Source organism: Antechinus flavipes, chromosome 4 (assembly GCF_016432865.1).
Source record: "Antechinus flavipes isolate AdamAnt ecotype Samford, QLD, Australia chromosome 4, AdamAnt_v2, whole genome shotgun sequence".
NCBI lineage: Eukaryota > Metazoa > Chordata > Mammalia > Dasyuromorphia > Dasyuridae > Antechinus > Antechinus flavipes.
Window position 1 is genome coordinate 45,431,028 of NC_067401.1, and position 27,285 is coordinate 45,458,312.

The window sequence follows — 27,285 nt, forward strand, 5'->3', positions numbered from 1 at the left end:
ATAAAGAATGTTTTTCTTTCCTCATAAAATGTTCTTGATTATTCACAAGATTAAGAGAAATAAGAGGCACATATACAAAAGGAAAAGAAAAGCCCTATCTTTCACATCCAGTATTACATTTAATTTTCACATTGATCTCATGATAATGATCAGAACTTGGTCCACCCCTTTGAAAATTTAGCTATTTAGAGAATGAAGTTCTAAGAATCTGCATTAATTTTTGCTATTCATCCTTCAAAAATACTGGCCATCAGACACTTCTTTCTCTTTTAAAGTTTCCTACAATAATCCTTCCCATTCCTCACAGCAGATGATCTTACCTCCTAATTCATTGAGAAAAAGAGATTACCTGTGCTATTTTCTCAGTTCCTTTAGTCTCTCTCTAAAAAATAAAAACCTTCTACATAATCCCCTTCTTGTTACAAAAGAAAATCTCCCTACTTGTATTCCTGACTATATCCCTTTCCATTTCTTCCAAGAGTTTTGCTCTTTGACCACATCAGTTCCCATTAATCTTTAGGTTTTCCTTATTCAACAGTTCCTTCCCTGAATCTACATATATGATAAGACAGGTTGCCTCCAAAATCAAAATAACTGAAATTAATTTATTCAGTTTAAATACAAATATAACTGCAACATATCCAACATATAAAGGACTGCTTGCCATCTAGGGGAGGGGGTGGAGGGAGGGAGGGAAAAAAAAAATCGGAACAGAAACGAGTGTCAATATAAAGTAATTATTAAATTTAAAAAAAAAATACAAATATAAAACCCAACCATTGCCTGCTGTCAAAGAGCTTGCAATATAGCTGAAGTTACAATACCTAAAAGAAGGGCTCATGTTCTGAGTGGACAGGTAATACTTAGGGAGGTAAGTTAGGTAAGAGTAGCTGACAAGACCCAAGGAATGTTGGAAAGTTATAGCAGAGCAGATGGTCCCCTACCAAGATTGTATGGGGGTAGGAGTCCAAGGGTTACATCAGAATGGTGCTCTAGGATAGGTATAGTAGAAAGGAGAAATTAGTCAATAGCCAATAAATGTTTACTAGGGAAAGTATGAGTCCATAACTTGCAGGGAAGTAGATATTGCTTGTTTATTTTCCTACTGTCTACTGGCAGTCTGAGATTAAGGAAACTTGAGTTACCAGCTTTTCTGCTGTGCTGTTCAATGGAGGGGATGGGGGAGAAGGGAGAAGGAAGAGGTAGAAGAGGGGGAGAAATGGGGTTGTTCCCTACAGTGATTCCAGCAGATAGCAAGTTAGAGCAGGGGAGAGCCAACCTTGATGTCATGTCACTAATTCTGCCTCCTTCCACCCTCAAGACTCTGTCCTGGGCACTTTTCTCTCTTTCTCTCTCTCTCAGTGATCTCATTGGTGTCCACCGGTTCAATTATCACCTGAATGCATATGACTCCTAGAAGTTAACATCTAGCTTTAATTTTTCACTTGAATTCTAGTAGACATCATCAACTGGTGAAAAGAGATCTCCAAATTGATGGCCTCTTTTTGGTAGGGTAGAATGGTGGAAAGGGTTCCCTAATGCAAATACAGGTGGGCAACTCTCTCTTGTATGTTCCAAAAACATTTATTCTTCAGCATATCTAAGAATGAACTTATTAAATCCCATCCTCCAAATTTTCTCTTATACTAATAGAGAGATCCACTCTTTCTGCCACTCATGTTTACAACCTCAGACTTATTCCAAACAGTTCCTTCTTCCCATAACCCATCCCAATAATTCACGTAATATCAAATTTACAACCATAGGATGGTTTGCACTGTAATAACCCCTTTTCCCCTACTAGTTGGCCACCATTTTAGTCCATGCCTTCAACCACACTAGCCTATACTATGATGTAGCTTCCAGGTTACTAATGATCTCTTAAGAGACAGTGGCCTTTTCTCAATCCTCATTCTTCTGAATTTTCTGCAATCTTTAATATTGTCAATCAGCCTCTTTTCCTTGAGATTCTCTTCTCTCTAGGTTTTCATGACATTACTCTTTCCCAATTCTCTTCCTACCTATGACTGCTCTTTTTTGGTTTCCTTTACTGGCTCCTAATCCAGGTCATGACCACTAAACTCAGGTGTCCCTAAGCTCTCTCTTGGGGCCCCTTTCTCCTCTTTCTATATTAATTCATTTGGTGATATCATAGATCTCTCATAGATTCCAATACCATCTCTACTGATTATTCTCAAATCTACTTATCTTGACTTCTCTGCTGACGTCCAATCTTGTATCTCCTGCTGCCTTTCAATTTCAAACTGAATGTCCAATAGAAATCTTAAGTCCGCAGACTTCAAACAAACTTACCACCTTTTTCCCTTAAAACTTACCCCCATCCTAACTTCCCCATTACTGTGTACTTTTTTTCCCAGATCCTCAGGCTCAGATCCAAGGTCATCCTTAACATTATTTCTCACCCCACCCCCCACAACGATCCAATCAGTTACCAAAGCCTTAGAACCATCTTTCAACAGGCTTTTCAAACAGGCTTTTTCTTTTCTTCTCTGTTATTGCATACATCATTCTGGTGTGTGCCCTCATTACCTCAGGCTGAGACTGCTCAAGCCGGTTGGTGGATCTGCAGTCTATCTCCACCTTGGTCCATCCACCATTGAGCTGTCAGTGATCTTCAAGCACCACATTATCCCCTATAACCTCTAGAATCCTAGGTGTTACCTGTGCTCATTCACAGACTCAAAAAGGAGTCAGTGGGTGATTTCACCCATTGGAGAAACTTCTCCCAATTACAGGCTGGCCTCCTCTCTTCCATTTAAGAGTCTGCAAGAGCTGGGACAGTCGGAAAGGTTCGGCAGCATGTGCAGGGTCAGAGGCGGGCTAGCTCGCTATCACTGCGCCCTAGTGCTTCTCATATAAGGACAGTGCCGTTAAAGTTACTCTGAAAGTTCAGGCTATTCATTCATAATTACAGATCCTCCATTCCTCCATTCACTATCACGGTGAGGAGGATGCTGCCAAGGTGGAAAGGTCTCGGTTATTACCTCTGGCTGTGTGTTATCTTAGCACAGTGAAGCTGAGGGAGGCTGAGTCGAATTACTAGGTGTCATCTAAATAGTATCAAAGGGGCTGTGATGATCTGTGATGAAGAAGGGAATTCTTCACAAAGGATGCAATCACAGATCCTCAATATACTGAGCGACTATGGATTAAAAAATTTTAAATATTGCAGATTTGTGAAAATCTATTTTGCTTTAAGGAAATTTTCTACATTACCATTCTAAAAGTAATTAAAGAATTTCAGATCAAAATAGCTCCATAAATGAAAAAGCTAAATTCTATAACATGCCTGTGTATTAAAAAGATACAAAAAAATACAATTTTGCTAGATTTTAGACTTATAGTTCCTTTCTGTTGGGTACACATTGTTAAGAATTTGGTGTTGTTTCCCCCTCCAAAAAAGAGAATTGAGTCATCTAGAGCCAAAATTATCACTATGCCATCAACGTACATTTTCCTTTGAATAAAATTAATGAGTAGGAAAACATATATGTTAAACAATCAACTAAGAATTATTTTGCCATTTTTTAAGCTGTCACAACAGTGAATTCTAGTTATCTAGAGCAGTAGAAGGACAGAAATGACTAGTATGTTTAAATTTTGTCATCTAGGAATAATCCTAAACTGAAATTGAATCTATTTTTTTAAAACTTCTTTTTTTTTTTTTTTGGGGGGGGGGGGGAGGGAGAGAAGGAATGTAACTATTCCTTTCAATACAGACCCACATTCTTTCAATAACTTTAACATATTTGCTAAGGGTAAATCCCTTGGATGATTCATAATAAAAGCATCTGTTATTGTATTTAGTAAGGTATGTAAATTCACTTAGAGGCTTGTCTGAATGTAATGGCAGTCTTTAAATGATTAAATACAAGATAGAGACTTAATTAAAAAAAAACAATTCATTGTCACTGGACTATTATAGTAGATCTGTACTAAGAATCTATTAAAAGAATGGTATTTACTAAGTTGCAAAGAAAAGCACAGTGTGATCTTTGACTTCAAAGTGGTTAAAAGCTAGTACAAGAAAAATAAATTAAAAGTCAGAATGAAGAGGGGATCCCGAAACTCTGAAAATCCTTGAAGAAGAAAATCTCCTTCAACTCTGCCTCAATAAGGGACCCTGTCCCTAGGGACAAACAGTTTCAGCCTTGTTATATGAGTGGGGTGGCTCAGTCCTGAAACTATTGAATGCAATTCAAATTCTAGTTCAAGTTGAAACCCCCTTCAGCTTTAGCCAAACCTCTCATTGTAAAAAGAGCCAAACTAAAACTCTTCTCTTTGCAGAGGTTCCAAACATGCCAGCTCCATGCTTGGCAGGCCAAGGAGCCTCTATCCACTGGAATACTCTTTCAAGTGCCATCCTCTCTTTATCCTCACCTATTTCCCTAATCAGACTTTATGCCTCTCTGTCAGAATTTCTAATCTTACTTCCAATCCCCATAATAAACCCTTTTATCAATCTAGATTTTCGGGCCTGTAAATTCTTTACAGAGAACCTCTGCACCACCAGAAGGGAGTCCCCCAAACTCCCTATCCTAGTGCCAAATCCCAAGGGGTTACAAGGGAGCCAAACCCCTCCATTTGGTTCCCTGAACTCCGAACCTGTCACTAGATCTTATCATTTAACTCCCTGATTATCAGAAAGCCTAATTTCATTTTGGTTCCCTAAATCTAAACCTCATCAATAATACAAAATAAATCGTAAAAGGTGTATATACAGAACGCAGATAGAAAGTACTATGGTAGTTCAGAGGAGACAAAACACTTACCGTGAGAATGTACAAATTAGGGGAAAAGAATAAAGGAAGATTTCTTAATGAGTGAGCTAGAATTCGAAGGTGTGAAATTACAATAACAAGCTACAATAACATTGTTATTGTAACTTCAGAGCATGATCTAGCTCTCTTCCACTTGTATATTAATTAATATTAATATACTGATTCATTTATTTAAGAAACATTTAATAAGTGCTCATTATGTGCTATTCAGATGAGATATTAAAAAAAAAAAAAAAAACTAAGTTCTTACCTTAAGGAATTAATATGCTACTAGGGAGAAACAAACATGAACACAGATAAGTAAATATAAAATCTATATGAAGAGAATAACAAGGAATTTTGCCAGAACTGGCATCAGCAACTGATCTTATATAAAAGGTGGGACTTAAGCTAAGGAGGTCCAAGTGAGCAATTCCAGGCAGAGGAGTTAGCACAGTCCATATAAAGACAGAGAAAGGAAAGGAGAATTGAGTGCTGGGTACACAGGACACTAAGCAGACATTCTGGCTAGGATGTGGAATATATTGGAAACAATCTTAAATGCTAAACCAGTATTTTTATTTTATTAGAGAGGCAAAAGGTAGCTGAGGGAGTTCTTAGTGCAAGTGATTAAATATGGTAAAATCGAATGCTACAAAATATCAATTGAGGAATACTATGGATTATGAATTAAAAGGGACTAAAGAAGAGAAAGATTAATTGTTAGTGCATTAAGATAGGCCTGGATTGGGGTGATAGCCGAGTAGAAAAAAGGGGACAGATGCAAAAACCCTGTGGATGTTGCACAAAAAGAGACCTGACAACTAAGAAGACTCAGCAGAAGAAAAGGTAAAAGAGGACCAAGAAACTGTAAAGCTGGGTGACTGAAGGACGAAAGGCATTCTCAAGAGAAGTAAGAAAGTAGGAGGAAGGCAAAGTAAGAAGGATCTGCTTGGGGCATTTTGACATCAAGCTGTAAGATCAAATAATGACAGGAAGCTAGAGTTGAGGAGAGAGAACAGTCTAATCCATCACTGAGCATAATTAAGTACCTTCAATATTCCACGCCTCCTACTAAGTGCTGGGGGGGAGGGGTAAAGGAAGGAGAGCAGCACAAAAAAAGACAAGCAGCAGAAAGCCTTGCCCTCAAGGAGCTTACAATCTAAGGGGAAAGAACATCAACAAGGGCAAGAATTAAGGGGGATGGGGAAGAGCTTTCGGAGAAGATGGGACTTGAGCTGCACTCCGAAGACTGCCAGAGAAGCCAGGTGGCAGAGAGAAGGAAAGAAAGCATTCCAGGTATAGAGAATGGCAGGTGAAAGTCTATGAAGCCAGGAAACGATACCTCTTTTTCTAGGAATAACAATAAGGCCATGTCACTGACTACAGCACAAGGGAGAGTCCAGTGTGAGAGGACTGAGAAAGTAGAGGAATTTGTTATGAAGGTCTTTGAAGGACATATTAAGGACTTTCTATTTAATCTTGTAGACAGAGGAAGTCATTACTATCTGAGTAAGGGTGTGAAAGTGCTCAACCTAAGCTTTAGGAAAATCTCACTGGTGGCTGGGAGGGAGGCCCCTTGGGGCAGGCAGACTCACCAGCAGCTCTGGCTACACTGCAGGCCCAAGGAGGTGAGGACCAGTACAGGAGAGTGGTAGTATCAGCAAAGAAAAAAAGGGGGCACATTCAAGATGTTTCAAAAATAAAATCAACAGGCCTTGGCAACAGACTGGCTGTAGGGGTGAGAGAGAGTGTGTACAGGATGTTGGTGCCCTGGCCAGTAATAGGAGAATCTGGAAGGGGAAGGAGTCTGGGGGAATTGGTGAGCTAAGTTTGGGCTAACTTAAGTTTAAGGTATCCACTGGACATGCAGGTTGATACTCAGTAGCTAGAGATCAGTTGAGAAGTTAGAGCCGGATAAGTAGATTTGAGAATCAAAATTAGATATCTTAATCTATGTCATCTCCAAAGAAGGGGGAGTTAAACCCATAGAAACTCATGAAAATATAGAAGAATAGTGCCCAAAACAGAACATTGAGAAAATTCATATGGGGAGCAGGACATAGGATAATGGAAAAAAAGAAGATGGAAATGGCAAAGCAAGATCACTAGCACTAGAGCCACAGTCCCTGGGTTCTAATCTCAGGCTATGAAGGAATTAGGACAGATGGTCCCCTCCTAGCATCTAGATTCTAGATTCAGATTCAAGACAGTACCGCGAAGACTGACAAGGCTGGCATCAGACTGAGAAGGGAGGGAGAGGAAATGGAAGCAAGATATATTTTCTATTATATATACATATAAGCTTTCTGTTTAAAGGGGGGGAGGGGGACTGATAGGAAGAGAGCTCTAATATGAGAGAGGTGGGATTCAATGCAGTTTGTTTTTATTTATTTAAAATGCAGGGGACTCAATCATATTTATAGGAAGCAGGGAAGGAGTCACAAGATGGAGAAAGATTAAAAATTGAAAATAGAAACATTCCCTAACACAAACAGCAAAGGATATGAACAAAATAGTTTTGATAAGAAAAAATTTAACTATTAGAAAGTATTATATATTATGTTATTAGAAACTTTGCAAAAAGTTGCTTTTAGTAAGTAATAACAGAAATGAAAATCAAAACAACTCTTCAATTTTATCTCACACACAAAATTAACCAAATGACAAAAGATACTGTCACTGATGCTGGAGCTATAAAGACTGGCTTTACAATATACAACAAATGCAGCTATAAATTTATTCAGCCTGGAAAGCAATTTGAAGGTATGCTAAACAAAGTGACTAAAATGATACCACCTTCTGATTGGGAAATTCCAAAGTTTGATTTATACCATAAACAGGTCAGAAGCAAAAGCAAGATCTTATATTTATACCAAGGAATTCAGTCACCAAATCCGTACTATATACCTATTATGTGCCAGGAACTATGTTAATGGACTGCCAAGAGGTGCTATACGGCACAGAGAGCCAGGTCTTTAGTTAAGAAGACTCATCTTCCAGAGTTCAAATCTGGCCTTGCTGTGTGACCCTAGGCAAGTCCCTTCATCCTGTTTAGCTCAATTTTCTCATCTGTTAAAATGGGCTGGAGAAGGAAATGGAAATCACTGCAGTATTTTTACTAAGAAAGTTTCAAATGGGATCTCAGAAATTCAAACATGACTAAATAACACTATGCTAAACAATGATAATATCCTTCTCTCCTCCCCTCCCCCCCCCCAAAAAAAAAGACTTTCTGCCCTCAAAGTAGTACCCAAGGAAGGGACATGGTGGCAAAATTTACAGTGCAGCTATGCAGCTGGATAGAAAATGAACAGATGGCTAACATGGGCATCTGGAAAGAGTGTCTACTTCCACCCTATAAATCAGAAAAAGAGATCCCAGGACAAAGGGAACCAATGAAGCAAGAGCTTCAAAGCTGAAGTTATCTTTCAGGAAGTTCAGAAGACAACACAATATCATTCCTTTCTACAGAAGTAAAGAACTGAACCTAGTATTCATTGACTAAGGAATGGTTAAACAAATGGAGTACACTAATGTAAATGCAATATTACTGTATCATAAAGAAATAATGACTATGATGAAATTAAGAGAGGCAGAAGACTTATATGAACTAATACAAAGGGAAGTAATCCGAATCAGGACAATAAACATTTTGAGTTCATTTGAAATGGAAAACAAAATAAACAAAACCTGAATACTGCATAATTATAATAATTAACCCAAACTCCAAAGGAAAAAAAAGCAAAAATGTGACTATCCTCCTTTCCTGATAAAGGTAAGGAATTCTCCTGTATGGCAAAACAGCACTTATTGTCAGATTTGTTGATATATTATTTGGTTTTACTGAATTGCTTTTTTTCCCTCTTTCTTCTTTTATTCTTTGTTACTAGACAAGGATCACTGGGTAGAGAAAAGTGGAAAATTATATTTGAAGTGAGAAAGATTTTTTTTTTTTTTTAAAGAGAAAAAGCATTGATTTTAAAGCAATCATTGGCTAGAGTGAACGAACAGGAGGCAATAAGACAAGGCAAAAGTAGAGGAATGGCTTTGGCATGGAACAAGACCTCACCACCACCTGATAGAGGAGAAAGCCTGTAATGTTCAAGAAGAAGCAGTGTTTATGCAAATAGCCTCAATTTTTCTATGTAAATTATAAGATTAGACCCTTAAAAACAGAGAGGAAGAGAAGAGGGAAGATGAAAGGCTAGAGAAGAAAAGGTGAAGAACAGATAGTTCTTGGAGATTTAATTAGGGACAGTAAAAGGTCCAAGCAATCAGGTGGTATGACTTCCAGAGAATCTTTGGGCTAGAGTGGAAAAGAAAAGTAGATGTGAACCTCAAGACTTGGACTTAACTCTCAGTTCTGCCTTATACCCTTCTCAGTTTCTGTAACAGAAATCAGTGGAGTAGAATCAGGTCATTTTTCAGGTTACTTACAGCTCAAAATCTATGGTTCATGTATTTAAGAAGTCTAAATGTACTTAACTTCAAGACAAAAAAGAAAGAAAGAAAAAAGACAAAAAAAAAATAAATAAAAGGGAAAGGGAAAGAGAAACAGAAAGGGAAAAGGAAAAAAAAAAAAAAACATTCTTGCTATTTTAAAGCAACTCCTCCCCCACCCCCAGTTTAATTTAATTTTCAATGTTATCTTCTATGATTACTGATGAGATCCTGGGTTACCAGGTCAGGTTGGCAGAGAAAGCCTGAAGCACTAGAAGGTTACTTCCTGAGGCACTGACAGGGATCAGTTTAACCTCATAGTTCCACCCTCTGTGGAGGTCAGGGTAGCCCCACCTTGCTGGGTCCAAACAGAAATGCAAGTTATGAGGTGAACTTTGAGCTTACTTTCTTCCCTTATCAGGAAGAAAACCACCTGACTTTTATCCAGCACAACCAGTCCCAGACTATCCTGTGTATAGTGGTTTGTAAGGATGAACACTTTATTAACCTCCATTCTCTATTCAATCTCTGGGACATTAACAACCTTTAAAAGATTTGATTAGTGTATCTTTAGACAGGTCTGGGACTTGGTGGGCCAGCTGTGTTCCATCTGGCTCCTCCCTCTTTGTTTTCTCCCCTGAGAAACCCCCAAGGTTATATTTCCTCTATAAAAGATCTTTTCAGGACTAAGCCCATTATTCTCTCTCTTCTTCATGGTGCCTTCCCTTTAAGGGCATCCTTCTTACTATAGCTAATTCTGGCTAGTCTGCTAAAGTCCTCTATGAATTTAACCAGCCAGTCAACTTCATTCTCAGTCTCATGGTACTTTCCTTTAATGGATTCTTTCAAACTCCTTTCCTTGATAATGATAATCTTATTGTTGCCCAACTCTATTTCTTATTTAACACTCCATTTTATTTCTTCATGTTGTCTGTAAACCTCTTCCCTAAAGAAATCTACCTTTAGTAAACAGAATGGCCATTGTGAATTTGTCACATGTTGATTTCAAACTAGGAATTGCTACCCTGAGCTCATCACTTATGTCAAACCCCCAAGATTCAATTTCCCTGTCCACAAGCTTTGCCCTCTTTGTAGAACCCCTTTTGGGTTAAACCCACCACAGGTTCTACCTAGTGGTGTCTTTCTCCTTCATATGGCTAACTCACTCTTTCAGGGTGCTAAACTCCTCTATGGATTTAGCCTGACAGTCAATCAATGGTATACTCCCACCTTAAAGTATTTCTTCTCCTGGTTAACTGTAAGTTCCACAAGGAAACATCTTTTCCATTGTTAATTGTTAAAAACCTTTCTCTTTGCTAACTATAGCTCTCCCAAATCTATATCAGTTACCATCCTTGGTGTCTATTTTATCTCTTCATTTTATCCATAACCTCTTCTCCATTTTTGACAAAGAGAATGGCCATTGTATGTAAATTCTTCACATGACCAAACTCCAACATTTGGTGCCAATTGCTCTCCTCAATCTCATCATCTGATATCTACACCAATCACAACATCTGGTACTAAACCCCAAACACATCGATTAACTACAATTTATTTTCTCTCATTATAAGATAGGAAATCCAAAATGTGGGTGAGAGGAGTGTCATATAATAACTAATATTTACATTTAAAATAAACCTTTAATTATACACACAATTGGAAGGAATTAAAATATTATCTTGATACTGTGGTTATAAAATCACCAAAATAACTTAGACAAGATGCAAAAACCTTTGAATGAAAAAAAAAATCAGAGGTGTTCTGAGAATGTACAACATAATATCAAATGGAATCATATAGATTAAAGTAAGACATTTCCATTATGAGCAGAATTGCTTTTAAAAAAAAAAGAAAGAAAACTGAGTAACATTCTATCTGCTGACTGAGTAAAGATTTCTTTTGGCTACTAAGTGTTTGGGAATATGATCCAGGGCTCCCTACATTCAATACCACTGTGGAAACGTGTAAAGAGAAATAAGTTCCTGACATCTTTTGTTAGAAGACCAACCATGGAGACATTTACATGGTCAGTAGATTCCATAATAAAATGCTGGATTAGTAAAGTACTTATAAAGACCAAAAGTGTTTTTCATCTTTCAGTCTGATGCAACCTGCCTCTACTTTTCCAAATGAAATAGATAATGACCTTTATGTATGATGAGTTTACTCTGGAAACTTTGTTTATATGGGCAAATGCTTCTGGAATTCAAAATATCCAAATGAGAGACAGCTCCAGAATGTAAATGACTAACTAGATACATTTCTATATAAAGATACAATCATCTCTTTTTAAATTTCAGATTCTAGGTCGACAAAAATTAGTGGCTGAACAATATAAAAGTTAAAATTCAGTATTGAGTAGATAGGTAGTAAAGTGTGGTATAATGAATGTAGGGACATAGGGTGAGCAGACTACACTATTCTTGCTGGTTGACAAGTTCTCTGCAATCTTAATAATCTTGGAGAGCTGCCTAGAGCCTGGAAGGTGGGTGTGGTGGAAAGAGGTTTGGAGTGTTGGGAGTGGGGAGTGTTAAGTGACTTGCCAGGATGATATTATCAATGTATATCAGAAAAAGAAAGTCCTCTCAGTTTCTTTCCAACCAGCCAGGAGTGTGCTAGGTAAATGTTTAACCACTGCTTCTCTGGGGGGGAAATATATTGCATGACATACTTTAAAGTTTAATCTGTATTATTAACATTTTCTTCATCACTTTAAGTCTTGGCAATCAAGTTGTAATATGTAGCATATGCATATTTCCAACTAAGTGCACACTCAGAGAATTTAACTGGTTTTCCCAGACTAAGCCAGCTGCATCACACTTCCTGCCCCTCAAAGACACATACACATAGACACAACTTACAATTCTGCCCAGACAACTGAAAAACAGGAATAAGATGAATTACATGGGACACAAAACAGGCTTCAGAGACACAAAACAGAAAGGGAACAGGAGAACCAACTAGGTCCCCTTAAAGCAGGAATGTTCTTCAAACCTATTAGCCTCATATACTGATATTATATTAATAAAAAGGCTGGAATTGCCTCATTCAGCTTGGGGGGAGAGAAGTATCATTTGGGATGGTGGAGTTAGGAGAGAAGAGTCACAAAGAATATAGGAAAACAGATTTTAAAAAATGAATATAAAAATGAAGCACAAAATAAACTCATCCTTGACCTTTCTGCAGCATCTGATACTATTGATAACCTTTTCTTACTGGATAATCTCTCTTCTCTAGTTTTTTTCCCCAATAGGGAAAATAGGCTCTTCCTTCAAAGGCTCTGTCATGGGTCCTCTTCTCATTGTCTCTGTCTGTATCTTTCACATTCCAGTCTCATCTCATCAACTGCCTTTTGAGGATTTCAAACTGGATATTCCATAGGAATTTCAAACACAGAATGTTCAGACCTCCTTGTTTTTGCACCTCTTTATTCTCCCAAACATCTGCTATTGTTAGAGGAACCATTATCCTTCCAACTTCACAACTTTGGTGTCCCCCACCTGTCAGCCTTGCTCATCCCACATTCCATCCTCCACATGCTATAAAAGCAATTACCCTAAAGCATATGAGTCATGCCATCCTCTGCTCAATAAACTCCACTGGCCCTCTGACTGGCGAGTAAAGCTCTTTTTAATCTGGACTTGCCCTACCTTCCCAGTTTTCTTATACTAGTATGCCCTCCCCCCTCCTCACACACACGACCTAGAATACAGGAACCGGCCCTGTTGATTCACAGGTCTCTCTTCCTCTCCCCGCAGTCTGGAATCTGCTCTCTCTTCTGTTGGGAGCCACCTGCCAGTGGCTGCTGGAAGTCTAACTCAGAGCAGTAGAATGGATCTCTTCATGTAAGGATGATGATACAAGGAGGCTGAGAGGGAGTTGTATTGTCTGACCTCTCTCCTCTTCCCTCCCAATTTTTTCATTCCCAATCCACAAGGAACATCTGCGTTAGTAAAGGCTGCTTTGTAACTCCTTTAAATGTTATGATTCACAGCTGTGGAGGCTCTGGGAGAATTGACCTGCCCCTTCACCAAGGCATGGTCCTTAACACTCTTCCTTTTCACTTCGTGACATTTCTGCCTTCTTCTATGTCTCAACTGAAATACCACTTTCTGTGGAAGGTCTTTTTGGTCTCCTGAGGCTTTCCCTCTCAGATGACTATTTATAAATCTTATTTTCACGTTACGGTCTCCACTTGTTTTTAAGCTCCTTGAAATCAAGCACCGTTTCTGAGTTTTTCTGCCTTTTCTATATTCAACTAAGCACAGTGCTAGCCATAGAGAAAATAATGTTTGTTGGTTATTTGATTTAAAAAAAAATCAAATAAATAAAACTTAAAACAGAAACCAAAACATGCAAAACAAATATAATTTTAGAGGGAAGTGAACCAATGATAAAAAAAAAAAAAACACACATTTTAATGACTTCTTTTAGGGATCATGGAACAATAGCAAGAAAGTCTAAAATGGTTCAAAAGATAAATGAAATTAAAAATAAATTTAGATTAGGAACACAAGCTCTCAAAGCAGAATATAAAATATTATTATCCGGGTTGAGAAAAATCTAATCTAGAATATAGAAGAATTTCCCCAAATACATTAAAGTTTTAGAAAAAATTTAGAAACTCAGAACAATAAGCAGGTCAGAGAACCAAAGATAGGGTTCCATTATCATTGGAATGGAGGCTGATCAAGGACAAAGAATGGAACTGAGCTATGGATCTGGACCACAGGGCAATTTCTATCACAAAATACTACAATACTACAATTTTCAGATGTTACTTCTTTCATGAATTAATATTTCTAAAAATGAGGTAAAGCAAGGGAGAATAAACTAAGATTTACAATACACTAACACAGAACAAAACTGAATAGAAATAAGTTTAAATCTGATACTTCAAAAGCACTGTCACTGTCCTCATGAGGGATACTGAGATGATAAAGGAGGAACATGGACATGTATAAATTATGAACAAGTAAATGAAATCCAGAATATACTAGAAGGAAAGAGAAGTAACGAAGAGGACAAAGTAAAGGAAAACTTCCTAAAAACTATAAGATACAGTTAAAAAACAACAATAACAACAACAATACCTTGAGAGGACTTGAAAGAAGTTCCTTGCTTAACTACATGGAGATTAAGATGTGTCAAAATAGATAAAAGTCACAAAATAAAGAGAACTGAACAACATAAGTAAATTCAAAGAACTCAGGAAAAGACAGAAAAATGAGTGTGGGAGAGAAGTGGAGAGCCTGTGGGAAAAGAATGTGAACAGTATTGTATGAGCAAAACTAATCTCAGGAACAAAAGAGGAAGGAGATACAGAAAAGTAATATAAAAGAAATAAATGGAGAAAAACAAAACCTTTAATTTTAAATGACAAAATTAACTCAATAAAGTGACAGAATGGATAAGAAAACAAAACCCACTGATTTGCTACATAAAAAAATCTGAAAAGTAATTTAAAAAACTAAGAGTCAAAAAGTGAATATTAGGGGCAGCAGCTGCATTCAAACTATCCTAATCAAAAGTTCACAAAATCAAGAATATAACAAGAAAGTTATATTATACATAATAGAAACATATAGACAAGGAAACAAGGAAATCAACAGGGAAAAATATTCACCAAGTAGCATATAAATTCCATATTTTCCTCAAGATTAATAATTGTCAATTTTCAATACCACCACTTTTTCCTCTTTCACCAACTCCAACACTGAAAAGTATCTCTGTTTCATATTGCATTATACTACATCAATTATACCATAATCAAGGAATTCTATGTTAGAGAAGACCTCCAAAATAAATTTAGGCCTTACCCCCCATGAAAATTTCTAGGCCAACAAACCAAAGTAAAAAAAAAAAAAAACTTTTTTTTAATTATATTTTTAAAGACCTGCAAGATTGGAGATACTAGGTGGGACCTTTCTCAGTAATGAATGTCAGGCTTTTATAAATTTTTCTTTTAACAATTTTGTTATATATCCATAGGAGAAGTAGTAATAGTAATACTAATTCTAATAATAATAACAGAGATTTATGTTTGTTTTAAAGTGTGAAAAGTGCTTTGTAGACATGATCTCATCTGAGCTGCACATTAACCTCATGAGGTAAATACTATAGCTATTATTATCCTCATTTGACAGGGGAGAAAAAACTTTTGTATGTGCACTATTAAAACAAAGGACAAAATTTAAGCAATTTGCAAATGAAGCACTAAAGCAGGATCTGAAAGCATATCTTTCTGATTCCTATGTTTCTATGTTCTAAGACCCTCAAAGTAGATCCTTTATGCACATTTTATGGCCTTGCAAACAAAAAGATCTGTCCTTCAGGGTCTCTCTGAAATTTTGTTTTAAAAAACAAACATACATAACTATTTTCTATATAGTTATATATATATATATATATAGGTAAAATCATACATCAAATTACCATGGAATAATACCCATGGAAAATAAATACTCCAGGGTAGCTAAATGAGGCAGTGGACAAAGCACTGGCCCTAGAGGCAGGAGGACCTGAATTCAAATCTAACCTTGTACACTTCATACTAGATAATACTAGATAATATAGTTATACATAACTATATGACTTTAAAAGTCATTTTTTACTGAATGCTGCTGAATAAAACACCAAAAATTTTACCATGAGATCAAATTGAAAGAAAATAGTTATGTCTGTACTATCATGCACACCTACGTATTTAAATGCACCTGGCTACACAGTTCTGGTTTTTTTTTTTTTTTTTTTTTTTTTTTGGGGGGGGGGGGGGGGGCATGATAGTAATTCACACTAAAAAGACAATAAATTAGATTCAATGATTTCCAAATGTTTAGATCTATACTTTGGTTGAGATTTCATTAAAACTTTTCTTTAATGGTAAAATCATACATCAAATTACCATGGAATAATACCCATGGAAAATAAATACTCCAGGATAGCTAAATGAGGCAGTGGACAAAGCACTGGCCCTAGAGGCAGGAGGACCTGAATTCAAATCTAACCTTGTACACTTCACACTAGATAAGTATATGACCCTGGGCAAGTCACCTAACCCCAACTGATACATACTCACTCACTCACTCTCTCTGGCAAGGTTTTCTCTCTCTCTCTCTCTCTCTCTTTCTGTAGTTATTTATTTGTTTGTTTATTTGGGTGTGGGGGGGGTAAGTTTTACAATTGATTGACATATTAAATTTTTATGGTTTTAAAAGCCCAGTTCTGCATATTTCAAATCATAAAACAAATTCTTTAAATACCATTTAAAGGTTAATTGACATAACGTTTAAATCATGTTCTTTCTGAAATCAAAGGGCAGCAATCTAAGTAAGCAAAGTAGAATCAAGAAGACATCTTCATGAGTTCAAATCTGGTCTCAGACACTTACTAGCTGTATGACCTTGGCCAAGTCAATGCACCCTGTTTGCCTTAATCTCCTTATCTATAAAATAAACTGGGGGAGGAAATGGCAGAAATGGCAGATCACTTCCATATCTCTAGTAAGAAAACCACAAATGAGGTCATGATGAATCAGACACAACTGAAATAACTCAACAAGAACAATATTTTATCTGCATGATCTTGTATAAAGTCATTTAACCTTTATGGACCTTAGTTTCTTCATCTACAAAAATTGGGCTTAGGACAGAAGGGTTGGTATAGTTGACCATTGAGGTCCCTTGGTTAAATCTATGATCTATAGTGAAGTTGAAAACAAGGCTATGTTCTAGGAAAAAAAGAAATAATTAAATTTTTTAAAATGTTAATCTTCAACTTCACTCATTGTATGAAAACACTAATTCTACACCATGGCTCAACACTCCCTTTTCATTAATAAATTATGTAGCTAAAGGAAACACTGCTCTCAGAATGTCATTTCCATCTGATTGGAAGAGGAAGGAAGGTAGCACAGTACACAAGGGGAAAATTCCTTTCCTTTAAGTGCGCAGAATGAACTAAAAGAATCACTAAAATTGAGGAAGACACATTTTGTAATTATGCAGAATGAGCCAGGTAGATAAAAGAGTTGCACAAATTAGACAAAATAGGAGAGAATCTTGGGATTTACTTAAAAATTTGAACTGACACAAAATAAAAGGAAGAAGATAGAAGAAAGGAGCAAGGCAGAGGTAAAGAAAACTCTATAAAGATAAAATATAAGAAATAAACATGTTTATGTGAAGAGGAAAAAATAGAAGCCTGAGTGCAAAAAAAGAAAATGAAAAAAGATTCATAGAATTTCCTATACTTAGAAAAGGAAGATAATGGTTTATTTAATTCTTCAGGCAAAGAATAACTGAAGAAAACATATTTTACCTTTTCAGATTCACCATTGCCCAGGGAATCCCAGTAGGTGTGTTAAAGGCAGGAAGGAGTTTCCCTGCCAACTGCACTGCTTTGTTCTTGAATACCTGAGACAGAAATATGAATAGTCATAAATTACACCATCAATTAGTAGCTATTAACTGAATACTCAGAGTGTATATGACACTGAACTTGGGGGCATAGGAAAAAGATGAGACTTTTTAAGCTGGAAAAGTGGATGACAGAGATTATGCTGGTGACTGGGGAAACTACTGATGTTGATGAAGAAAGTCACCCAGAAGAGTTAAATATGGAAATTCATTTTGTAGGAAGAAAGGAGATGATCTAGTATTAGTGGCATATGTGTACTTTGGTAAGCAAAAACTTAAAAGGAAAACAAATGTTCTTTGTAAACAACTCTGCTAGCTTTTTCCTTTACAAAGATAGTTCAACTCAAATTAAAGTTGTAAAAACAATAAATTAAATATTGAATACATGCATTAATGAACTTGATTCATGTAGTTACTTATTCCTACACAGGTCTTGCTACAAAAGCTCAACCAATTTCATGAAAATAAAAAAGGGAGGTAACTTCTATTCTAAGGATGTCTGAGAACAACACTAAATTAAATAAAGAAAATCCCATTGTTATTCCTTTTGTTGTCAAACAAATAAACTGAGTGACCCATATCTGGGTTTTGAGGATAATATTATATACAACCACCCTTACTCCTTCTCCCCAAAAAAATATATTGCCAGCAACCTAGCTTTGGTTCAAAATCCTTAAACTAATGCTTCTCAACCTCTGTCTCTGAAAAAAACTTTGTGATGGTATAGTATGAACAGGATCTCACAATAATTTTTATTTCAATATTAACTGTACTTTCTCCCTAAAGTGCCAAATATAAAGTTAAATATCTATCATAAGAGGTAGACGGGAAGGAAAGAGAGCACAGGAGGAAAAAGGGTAGCCTCCTGACAAAGATATGTGGACCTGGCCTTCAGGTCAGTGCTGGGGAGTTCAGAGACTACTGAATAAAGGAGAAGCGTGATTGTTAAGGAAATGGACAGATGGAGAAGGAAAAAGACCAGAAGAAAGGGAAATGGCTTTTCAGCATAGTAGTTTCTCTACTTGGGAACCACCTTTAATGCCATCACTTCCTGGCCTGCCTTGCCTCACTTCCCCTCTCTTTCATCATCTCATCCTGCCCACTTACTTACTTGCCCAGGACTGCCTGACCAAAAAAAAGGAAATCTGGTTAGAAAACAAGGATCCATCAGTCTCCTCCAGCTTCTCTTTCCTGACAAAGCTGGGCTTTGTTCTTTTATGCAGACATTCTCTTACTCAACATTCCTATTTTAAGAACTAAAGTTAAAAAAAAGTTTAAAGTGTACCAACTTCATCCTATTTATCAATTGTTGATGTTTCTTCTTCCTTTTTCAAAGAGGGCCAAAGACATTACACGTGGTGAATTCCAGTGGCAGGACAAAAGTTAAAGTGACTGGTGAAGCCCCCAAATGCACATCCCATTTCTACTACAAGATTGCTTTTATCTTATTGTGATTATAAATGTTCATAATAGCCAAACATCTTTGGCAAACACTGGCAAAGTAAATAGGCTCCTTGGGAAAGAATGAGTGCGTTAGAGAGATTTTAGAGACTGGGATATAGATGAAATAATATTGTTAATTTTTTTTTTTAAGAGCATGACATTAGGAAGCAAATTAAAATTATACAAGAAAAAGATGAACAAGAGGTTTAGCAATTGTCAATGTTGTAAAGTTACCCATACATATAACCTGTAAATAAAAGGCTATTAAAATAAAATAAAAATTAAAAATTAAAAAAAAAGAAAAAGATGACTCCTATCACTGTCCTGTGAAATTCTATAGTGCTGTGCTGAGAGCTTTCCTGTAAAGGTTATCAGAATGGGAAACCATATTTATATTGAGTTGTATAGGGCATACTATTTTTAAGTCTGAAAATTCCAATTTCTTAGACGAGACTTATGAAGCAAATACAGGAAGCACAACAAAATGAGGATGGAAATATAAATTCACTTCAATTTTGGAGACAGAAAAGGCACGTTACAGCCCTTTGTAAATATTTGTATTTTTGGAAGACAAACTAAGTGATGTTTAAAGGAAGCCAATGTAGCCAAGAGTGCTACTCTTAAAGAAAAAAAGGAGGTTTCCCCCCCAAATTTTTTAAATAAAAAATTTAATGAGGACATTCTGAGTAGATTATTAATTCCTTATAATAATATATTCACAAATTTCCTACTAAGAATCACAGCATTATAGAACTACATCTGAAAAAGATCTTAGAACCCACCTAGTCCAATTCCATCATTTTACAGTTGAGAAAACTAAGACCTAATGAGATAATGATTTAAATAAGATCACAGATAATAAGGGGTAAAGTCGAGATTTAAACATGGGCCCAGAGACTCCAATAGTAAAAAAGATATATATAGTGCTATATAGAGAGATTTAATTAGCTGAACTCTGACAACAAGTTATACCCCAGAAACATTTTAACTAGTTCCTATTATGGGGTCTAAGTGTGTACATGTCTATGAGTGAGCAAGCAAGGGTATAGATATGTTAATATTTATAGTTGAACTGATCCAGGTTAGGAGTTAGGTCTGTGATCTCAGCAATGGCGGGGGAAGACTTCCTCTGCCAGTACAGATAAGCACTTCTCTATGATTTGCACTCTTAGTATATACACTTGTACGTTATTCTTTTTCATGATTGTTTTAGGCAAACTGGTTTTTATGCTCTTTCCAAAGGGCATTTTCCTCAAAACTGGGTAGTAAATAGTGAGTACCCCATCAGTCATGTCAGTCAGTAAGCTAGTATTTATTAAGTGTCTATCACATACCAGGAATCAAGGGGTCAAAGTTCAAAGAGAGCCAAGATGGTAGTTATACATAGGTTATACTGGGAACAAGTTATACATAGGTTAAACTGGTAATAGTCTCAGAACTGGAAAAAGTTTCCTGTTGAAGAGGGGCCTCTTGAGACTTGAAGGAAGTCAGAAAATCTAGAAGGTCAAGATGGAGAGAGTTCTAATCATGAGGAAGAGCCAATGACAAGGCTCAGAGTCAGTAACTGATGGAGTATCTTGATTGGGGACAAGCAAAAGAGGCCATATTACAGAGGGAGTTCTAAGACAAATGTGACTTTATATTTGATATAAGAAGCAACAGAGTGAGTGCAGGTTATTTAAGAGGCTGGTGATGTGGTCAGACTTGCATGTCAACTCAATAGACGACGAGAAGAGGCAGAGAGTTCAGCCCACAAACTACTGAGGCATTCCAGGTGTGAGGCAATAAAGGCCTGTGTCATGGCAAAGCCACTGTCAGAGGAGAAAATGGGAAATACACAAGTGATATAACAAGATTTAGCAACTGACTAGACATATATGTTGTATAAGAGTGAGGAGTTGACGATGAAAACCAAAACTGAGTGACTGGAAAGATGCCTCTTCACAATAACAGTATAAAAGAGGAAAGAAGGGAGGACTTGGGATAAAAGACGATAAGTTTAGTTTTAGGCATGCTGAGTGTAAGCTATCACAGAACAGCCAGTTCAAGATGTCCTTTGATAGCTTGAGATGTAAGCTGGACAGAACCAAGAGAACACTGTACACAGCAACAAGAAGGTAATGTGATAATCAACTGCACTGAACTTGGCTCTTTTCAACAATGAGGTAATTCAAAGCAATTTCAACAGATTTGGGATGGAAAATGCCATCAGCATCTAGGGAGATTCAATGTGGATCAAAGAATAGTTTTTCCACCCTTTTTTTGATGTTATTGTTTGTTTGCTTGGTACTTTTTTTTTCTTCCTTAAGGTCTTTTCCCTTTTAATCTGACTTTTCTTGCCCAATATGACAAACATAGAAACATTTTCTCTTTTTTTATTATTTTCAAGTTTTTATTTTCAAAACATATACCTCGATAATTTTCAATATTTACCCTTACAAAACCTTGTTTTCCAAATATTTTCCCCTCCCTACACAGCAAGTATTCCAATGTGCTAAACATGTACAATTCTTCTATACATATTTCCACAATTATCTTGCTGCACAAGAAAAATCAGATCAAAAAGGAAAAAAAATGAGAAACAAAACAAAATGTAAGCAAACAACAACAAAAAGAGTAAAAATACTATGTTGTGATCCACACAGTCCCCACAATCCTCTCTCTGGTTGCAGATAGCTCTCTTCATCACAAGATCATTGGAACTGGCCTGAATCACGTCATTATTGAAAAGAGTCAAGTTCATCAGAACTGATCATAATATAATTTTGCTGTTGCCATGAACAATGACCTCCTGGTTCAGCATCAGTTCATATAAGTCTCTCTAGGCTTTTCTGAAATTATCCTGCTGATCGTTTCTTATAAATAATAACATTCCACAACATTTATATACCATAACTTAATCAGCCATTCCCCAATTGATGGACATACACTCATTTTCTAATTCTTCATCATTACAAAAGGAGTCAATTTAAAAAAAAAAAGCATCAGTTAAAAGTATATATCTAACCTGCACTTGAAGACATGTCCCTGTTTACCAAGCCATCTCACTGCATACTAGACCAGCTCTAATTAGATGTGCATACCAAGAGCGTGTGCATATAAATTAAATGTTAAAAGTAGACTTTCTTACATCAAACCTTTGTTTCTAACAGGGGTGAAGCCATGATGAAGCTAAATTTAATATGGAGGTCGTAAAGCATGCAAGGCCTTTACCTGAGGTATCTGCCATGAATGCCACAACAATCCTATGATGTAGATGCTATTATTATTCCTATTCTAAAGATAAGGTAAGTGAAATTCAGGGAAAGCTTAAGAACTTGTTCCCAGTGACTTGGTATGCATTAAGACAGGATTTGAAATTTGAGTGCTGGATCTGGAGTCATAAGACCTGGGTTCAAAATCTGACTTTGCTACCATCTATGTTCCAGGGATAATAAAGTCACTTAATCTCTCTGAGCCTCAGTCTTATCTGTAAGATGAGCAAATTGGAATAAATGACCTCTAAAGCCTAATTTAGCTCTAAATAAATTTCAATCCCTCAAGTTTCTTCAAATTCCAAGTTCAGTATCTCTTCTATTACACCTCTGCTTCTAACACTTTTCCTCCATTATCTCCTGACTAGAATCAAATACAGCAACGCTAAGATTTCTTCCACATGAGCATTCCTCCATATACTTGAAGATTGCTATTATATTGAGTCCTTCATTTTCCAGCTTACATAGCCTTAGATCTTGTGATAAGGCACAAATCTTCAGGACTCTCACAATGTGCTTTTTAAATATGGCATCACATATGCTTTAGATAGTGTCAGACCATGTAAGAATATTATAGTGGGTATTATTATCACCCTCTCTGTTTCTGAACATAAAAATAAGTTTAAAAAATTTTTTTTTTAAAAAGAACCATCAATAAAACTCATGATTTCATGTGCTGGTACAGAAAAGCACAAAATATGAATAACAAGCAAACTAAAATAAAGATCCTAACGCCAAAAGACAAATTTGACTTCAAAGTTATCATTTAAGATTTAGTGGTGTGAAAATTGGAATTGAAACGTGGCTCAAGAATGGCAATGTAGTATATAGTAGTAAGTACCTAAGGAACAGGATAAGAAACAGGAGAAAGCATAATAATAATATATGCTATAAAGTTATTCTCCCTCTCTTCTCACTCTCGCCCTCTCTTTGTCCCCATCTCTGAATCCCTAAGATTGTTCCTCATTCTATAGAGCCACAGATATCGCAACATATAGCTATCATAAATTAGATATCTAAGTATTTCTCTTTATACATATATACACACATGTGTTTCTCAAGGTGATAACATTTTTATCAATATAGACTTTTTAATTTTTTTTTTTTTTATCAAGAGTTAACGAGATGAGGTGAAATCTTTCAAGACAGTTGTGAAAATCAAGTAAGGCTTCATCTACTTCAGAGTTTGAGTAGGCCTGAAGGTCTTTGAGCAATTTGACTCAAGGGCATACTTAAGTCCCCTTCCTGCTATACTCCCATGACATCATTTTCTCCCTATTTCAATCAAATATGGGCAATTATGTACTACTGGTCAAGTTCAATTTCTTGGGTAGTTCCTGCATTTAGAATGTAAGACCCTCAGCCAATGAGGAAAGGATGGTCAGTGGTGGCAGGGGGTATTTGCATTAGGGACTATTTAAAGTGTCAAACCTGTCCTAAAAGGTGCATCCCTCCCTTCAATTGCTTGCTCAATAGGAGGGACGCCTGATTCTCATGAGAATGTACAATAAACTCTTGCTTTGCTCTTAGAGAGCTCTCCAGCTTTTTATTAAATGGTGACCCTTCTCACCATTCTGAGCCACACAAAGGAAAAGGCATGTGAGGAAATCTGGAAACCTTAGCAAAAAGAATGATGTTCTTCATTTCTGTGAGAATCACTTTTCATTAGACTATATTACAGATCCTGTAGAAATCAAGAATAATAGATAAAGAATTGAGGAAACTGGTCATGAACCTGGAATAGAGATAGGATACAGCAGTGATAGGAGATTTCAATTTGCTGGCCATTCTTGCTCTTTGTGCAAAAGATCAGAGCAGCTAATTCTCAACTTACCTTTGTGATACTATCTTTCACAAGTTGGAAGAACCAATAGCTTCCATTCTAGAGTTTTACCAAAAAAAAAAAAAAAAAAAAAAAAAAAAAGAGAAACTGTTTATTATAATAGAAATGGCTGGGACCTCGGGAGAAAAGAATGGAATATAAGAGAGAAGGAAGAAAATAGAAAAATAGTGTAAGCAGATACCTTAGATTTTGGGATAGTATTTCTCAAAAGGTTCAGAATAAAGACAATCTTATGGCCTAAAATTCTATGCAGTAAGTCAGAACAGAAAGAAAATTAACATTAATGAATTTATGGGGGTGAGGGAGGCAGGTAAGAGAACAATTTGAATAAGGAAAAGGTAGAATTCTCTAAAAATGGATGGCACAAGAAATTCAACCTTCAAATTAGATTTGAAAAAGTCCTGCATAAGCTATGCATATAAATACAAATGATATAAAAACAAAAGACATAAATACATTTTAACGATTGCACAAAACATGAAAGCAAAGTCAAGCAATATAAATGATGAATGCAAAAATGTAACATCATCATGTTAAAACAGCACAAGGCGTACAAATGCTCAGAAAAAGCTGAGACTGAAAAGGAATGGGAGTTTCAGGTTATTGTTGAGTTGTTTCTTTTTTTTTTTTTTTTTTAAATTTTTATTTAATAATTACTTTATATTGACACTCGTTTCTGTTCCAATTTTTTTTCCCCTCCCTCCCTCCACCCCCTCCCCTAGATGGCAAGCAGTCCTTTATATGTTGGATATGTTGCAGTATATCCTAGATACAATGTATGTTTGCAGAACCGAACAGTTCTCTTGTTGCATAGGGAGAATTGGATTCAGAAGGTATAAATAACCCGGGAAGAAAAACAAAAATGCAGATAGTTCACATTCGTTTCCCAGTGTTCTTTCTTTGGGTGTAGCTGCTTTTGTCCGTCATTTATCAATTGAAACTCAGGTCTCTTTGTCAAAGAAATCCATCAAAATATGTCCTAATACAATATCGTTGTCGAAGTGTATAATGATCTCCTGGTTCTGCTCATTTCACTTAGCATCAGTTCATGTAAGTCTCGCCAGTCCTCTCTGTATTCATCCTGCTGGTCATTCCTTACAGAGCAATAATATTCCATAACATTCATATACCACAATTTATCCAGCCATTCTCCAATTGATGGGCATCCATTCATTTTCCAGTTTCTAGCCACTACAAACAGGGCTGCTACAAACATTTTGGCACATACAGGTCCCTTTCCCTTCTTTAGTATTTCTTTGGGATATAAGCCCAATAGAAACACTGCTGGATCAAAGGGTATGCACAATTTGATAATTTTTTGGGCATAATTCCAGATTGCTCTCCAGAATGGTTGGATTCGTTCACAACTCCACCAACAATGCAATAGTGTCCCAGTTTTCCCGCATCCCCTCCAACATTCATCATTATTTTTTCCTGTCATCTTAGCCAATCTGACAGGTGTGTAGTGGTATCTCAGAGTTGTCTTAATTTGCATTTCTCTGATCAATAATGATTTGGAACACTCTTTCATATGAGTGGTAATAGTTTCAATTTCATCCTCTGAAAATTGTCTGTTCATATCCTTTGACCATTTATCAATTGGAGAATGGCTTGATTTCTTATAAATTTGAGTCAGTTCTCTATATATTTTGGAAATGAGGCCTTTATCAGAACCTTTAACTGTGAAAATGTTTTCCCAGTTTGTTGCTTCCTTCTAATCTTGTTTGCATTATTTTTATTTGTACAAAGGCTTTTTAATTTGATGTAATCGAAATTTTCTATTTTGTGATCAGTAATGGTCTCTAGTTCATCTTTGGTCACAAATTTCTTTCTCCTCCACAAGTCTGAGAGATAAACTATTCTATGTTCCTCTAATTTATTTATAATCTCGTTCTTTATGCCTAGGTCATAGACCCATTTTGATCTTATCTTGGTATATGGTGTTAAGTGTGGGTCCATGCCTAATTTCTGCCATACTAATTTCCAATTATCCCAGCAGTTTTTATCAAATAATGAATTCTTTTCCCAGAAGTTAGGGGCTTTGGGTTTGTCAAACACTAGATTGCTATAATTGACTATTCTGTCTTGTGAACCTAGCCTTTTCCACTGATCCACTAATCTATTTCTTAGCCAATACCAAATGGTTTTGGTGACTGCTGCTTTATAATATAATTTTAGATCGGGTACAGCTAGGCCACCTTCATTTGATTTTTTTTTCATTAATTCCCTTGAGATTCTCGACTTTTTATTGTTCCATATGAATTTTGTTGTTATTTTTTCTAGATCAATAAAATATTTTCTTGGAAGTCTGATTGGTATAGCACTAAATAAATAGATAAGTTTAGGGAGTATTGTCATCTTTATTATGTTCGCTCGGCCGATCCAAGAGCACTTAATATTTTTCCAATTATTTAAGTCTGACTTTATTTGTGTGGAGACTTTTTTATAATTTTGCTCATATAATTCCTGACTTTCCTTTGGTAGATAGATTCCCAAATATTTTATGGTATCAACAGTTATTCTGAATGGAATTTCTCTTTGTATCTCTTGCTGTTGTTTCTTTTTTAAATAATTTGGGAGAAAGGGGATTATTAAAAAAAAATGGAGGGGAATTGTGGAACAGTTATAAACATCAGAAAATAAACAGCAATGGCCAGCTCTCATTTTACTTCTTTCTCTATCCCAGAAAGTAATCCTGGGCCTGGAAAGGACAGAACAAAAATGACTCTGGAGTTGGTGATATCCAAAATAACAACAGGGTACTCACAAAATATTTGGGCTTTCCAAAAGGCAAGCACTAGGAGATAAGTGTTATTATTAAGCCCACTTTACAGATCAGAGAGGCAAAGTGATTTGCTTAGGGTCACATAGCTTATCAGTACCTGAAACCGCATTTGAACCTAAGTCTTTCTGACTCAAGCTCCAGTCCTCTCTGTACTACCTAGATGGAACACTATAAAGTGAACAAGTAAGATATTATGGTTGGAATGTAGACTATAAGAAAGGAAATAATCTAAATAAACTCAAACAGTTGAAGCTTAAGCTGGTCCACAAAAGTCTTTAAAAGCAAAATAGTATGCAATTTATCACAGAAAGAGCTT

At 36.2% G+C, this 27,285-nt stretch overlaps 1 protein-coding gene across 1 annotated transcript in view; it reads right to left on the reverse strand.

The window, feature by feature from the left end:
• The window catches only part of MAN1A2 (mannosidase alpha class 1A member 2), a 232,307-nt gene that overhangs the window by 68,888 nt on the left and 136,134 nt on the right, over window positions 1-27,285 (reverse strand). The window contains exon 6 of the mRNA XM_051992905.1: window positions 17,547-17,641. Within this exon, the coding sequence (XP_051848865.1) occupies window positions 17,547-17,641 (95 nt within the window). The remainder of the gene's footprint in view (window positions 1-17,546; window positions 17,642-27,285) is intronic.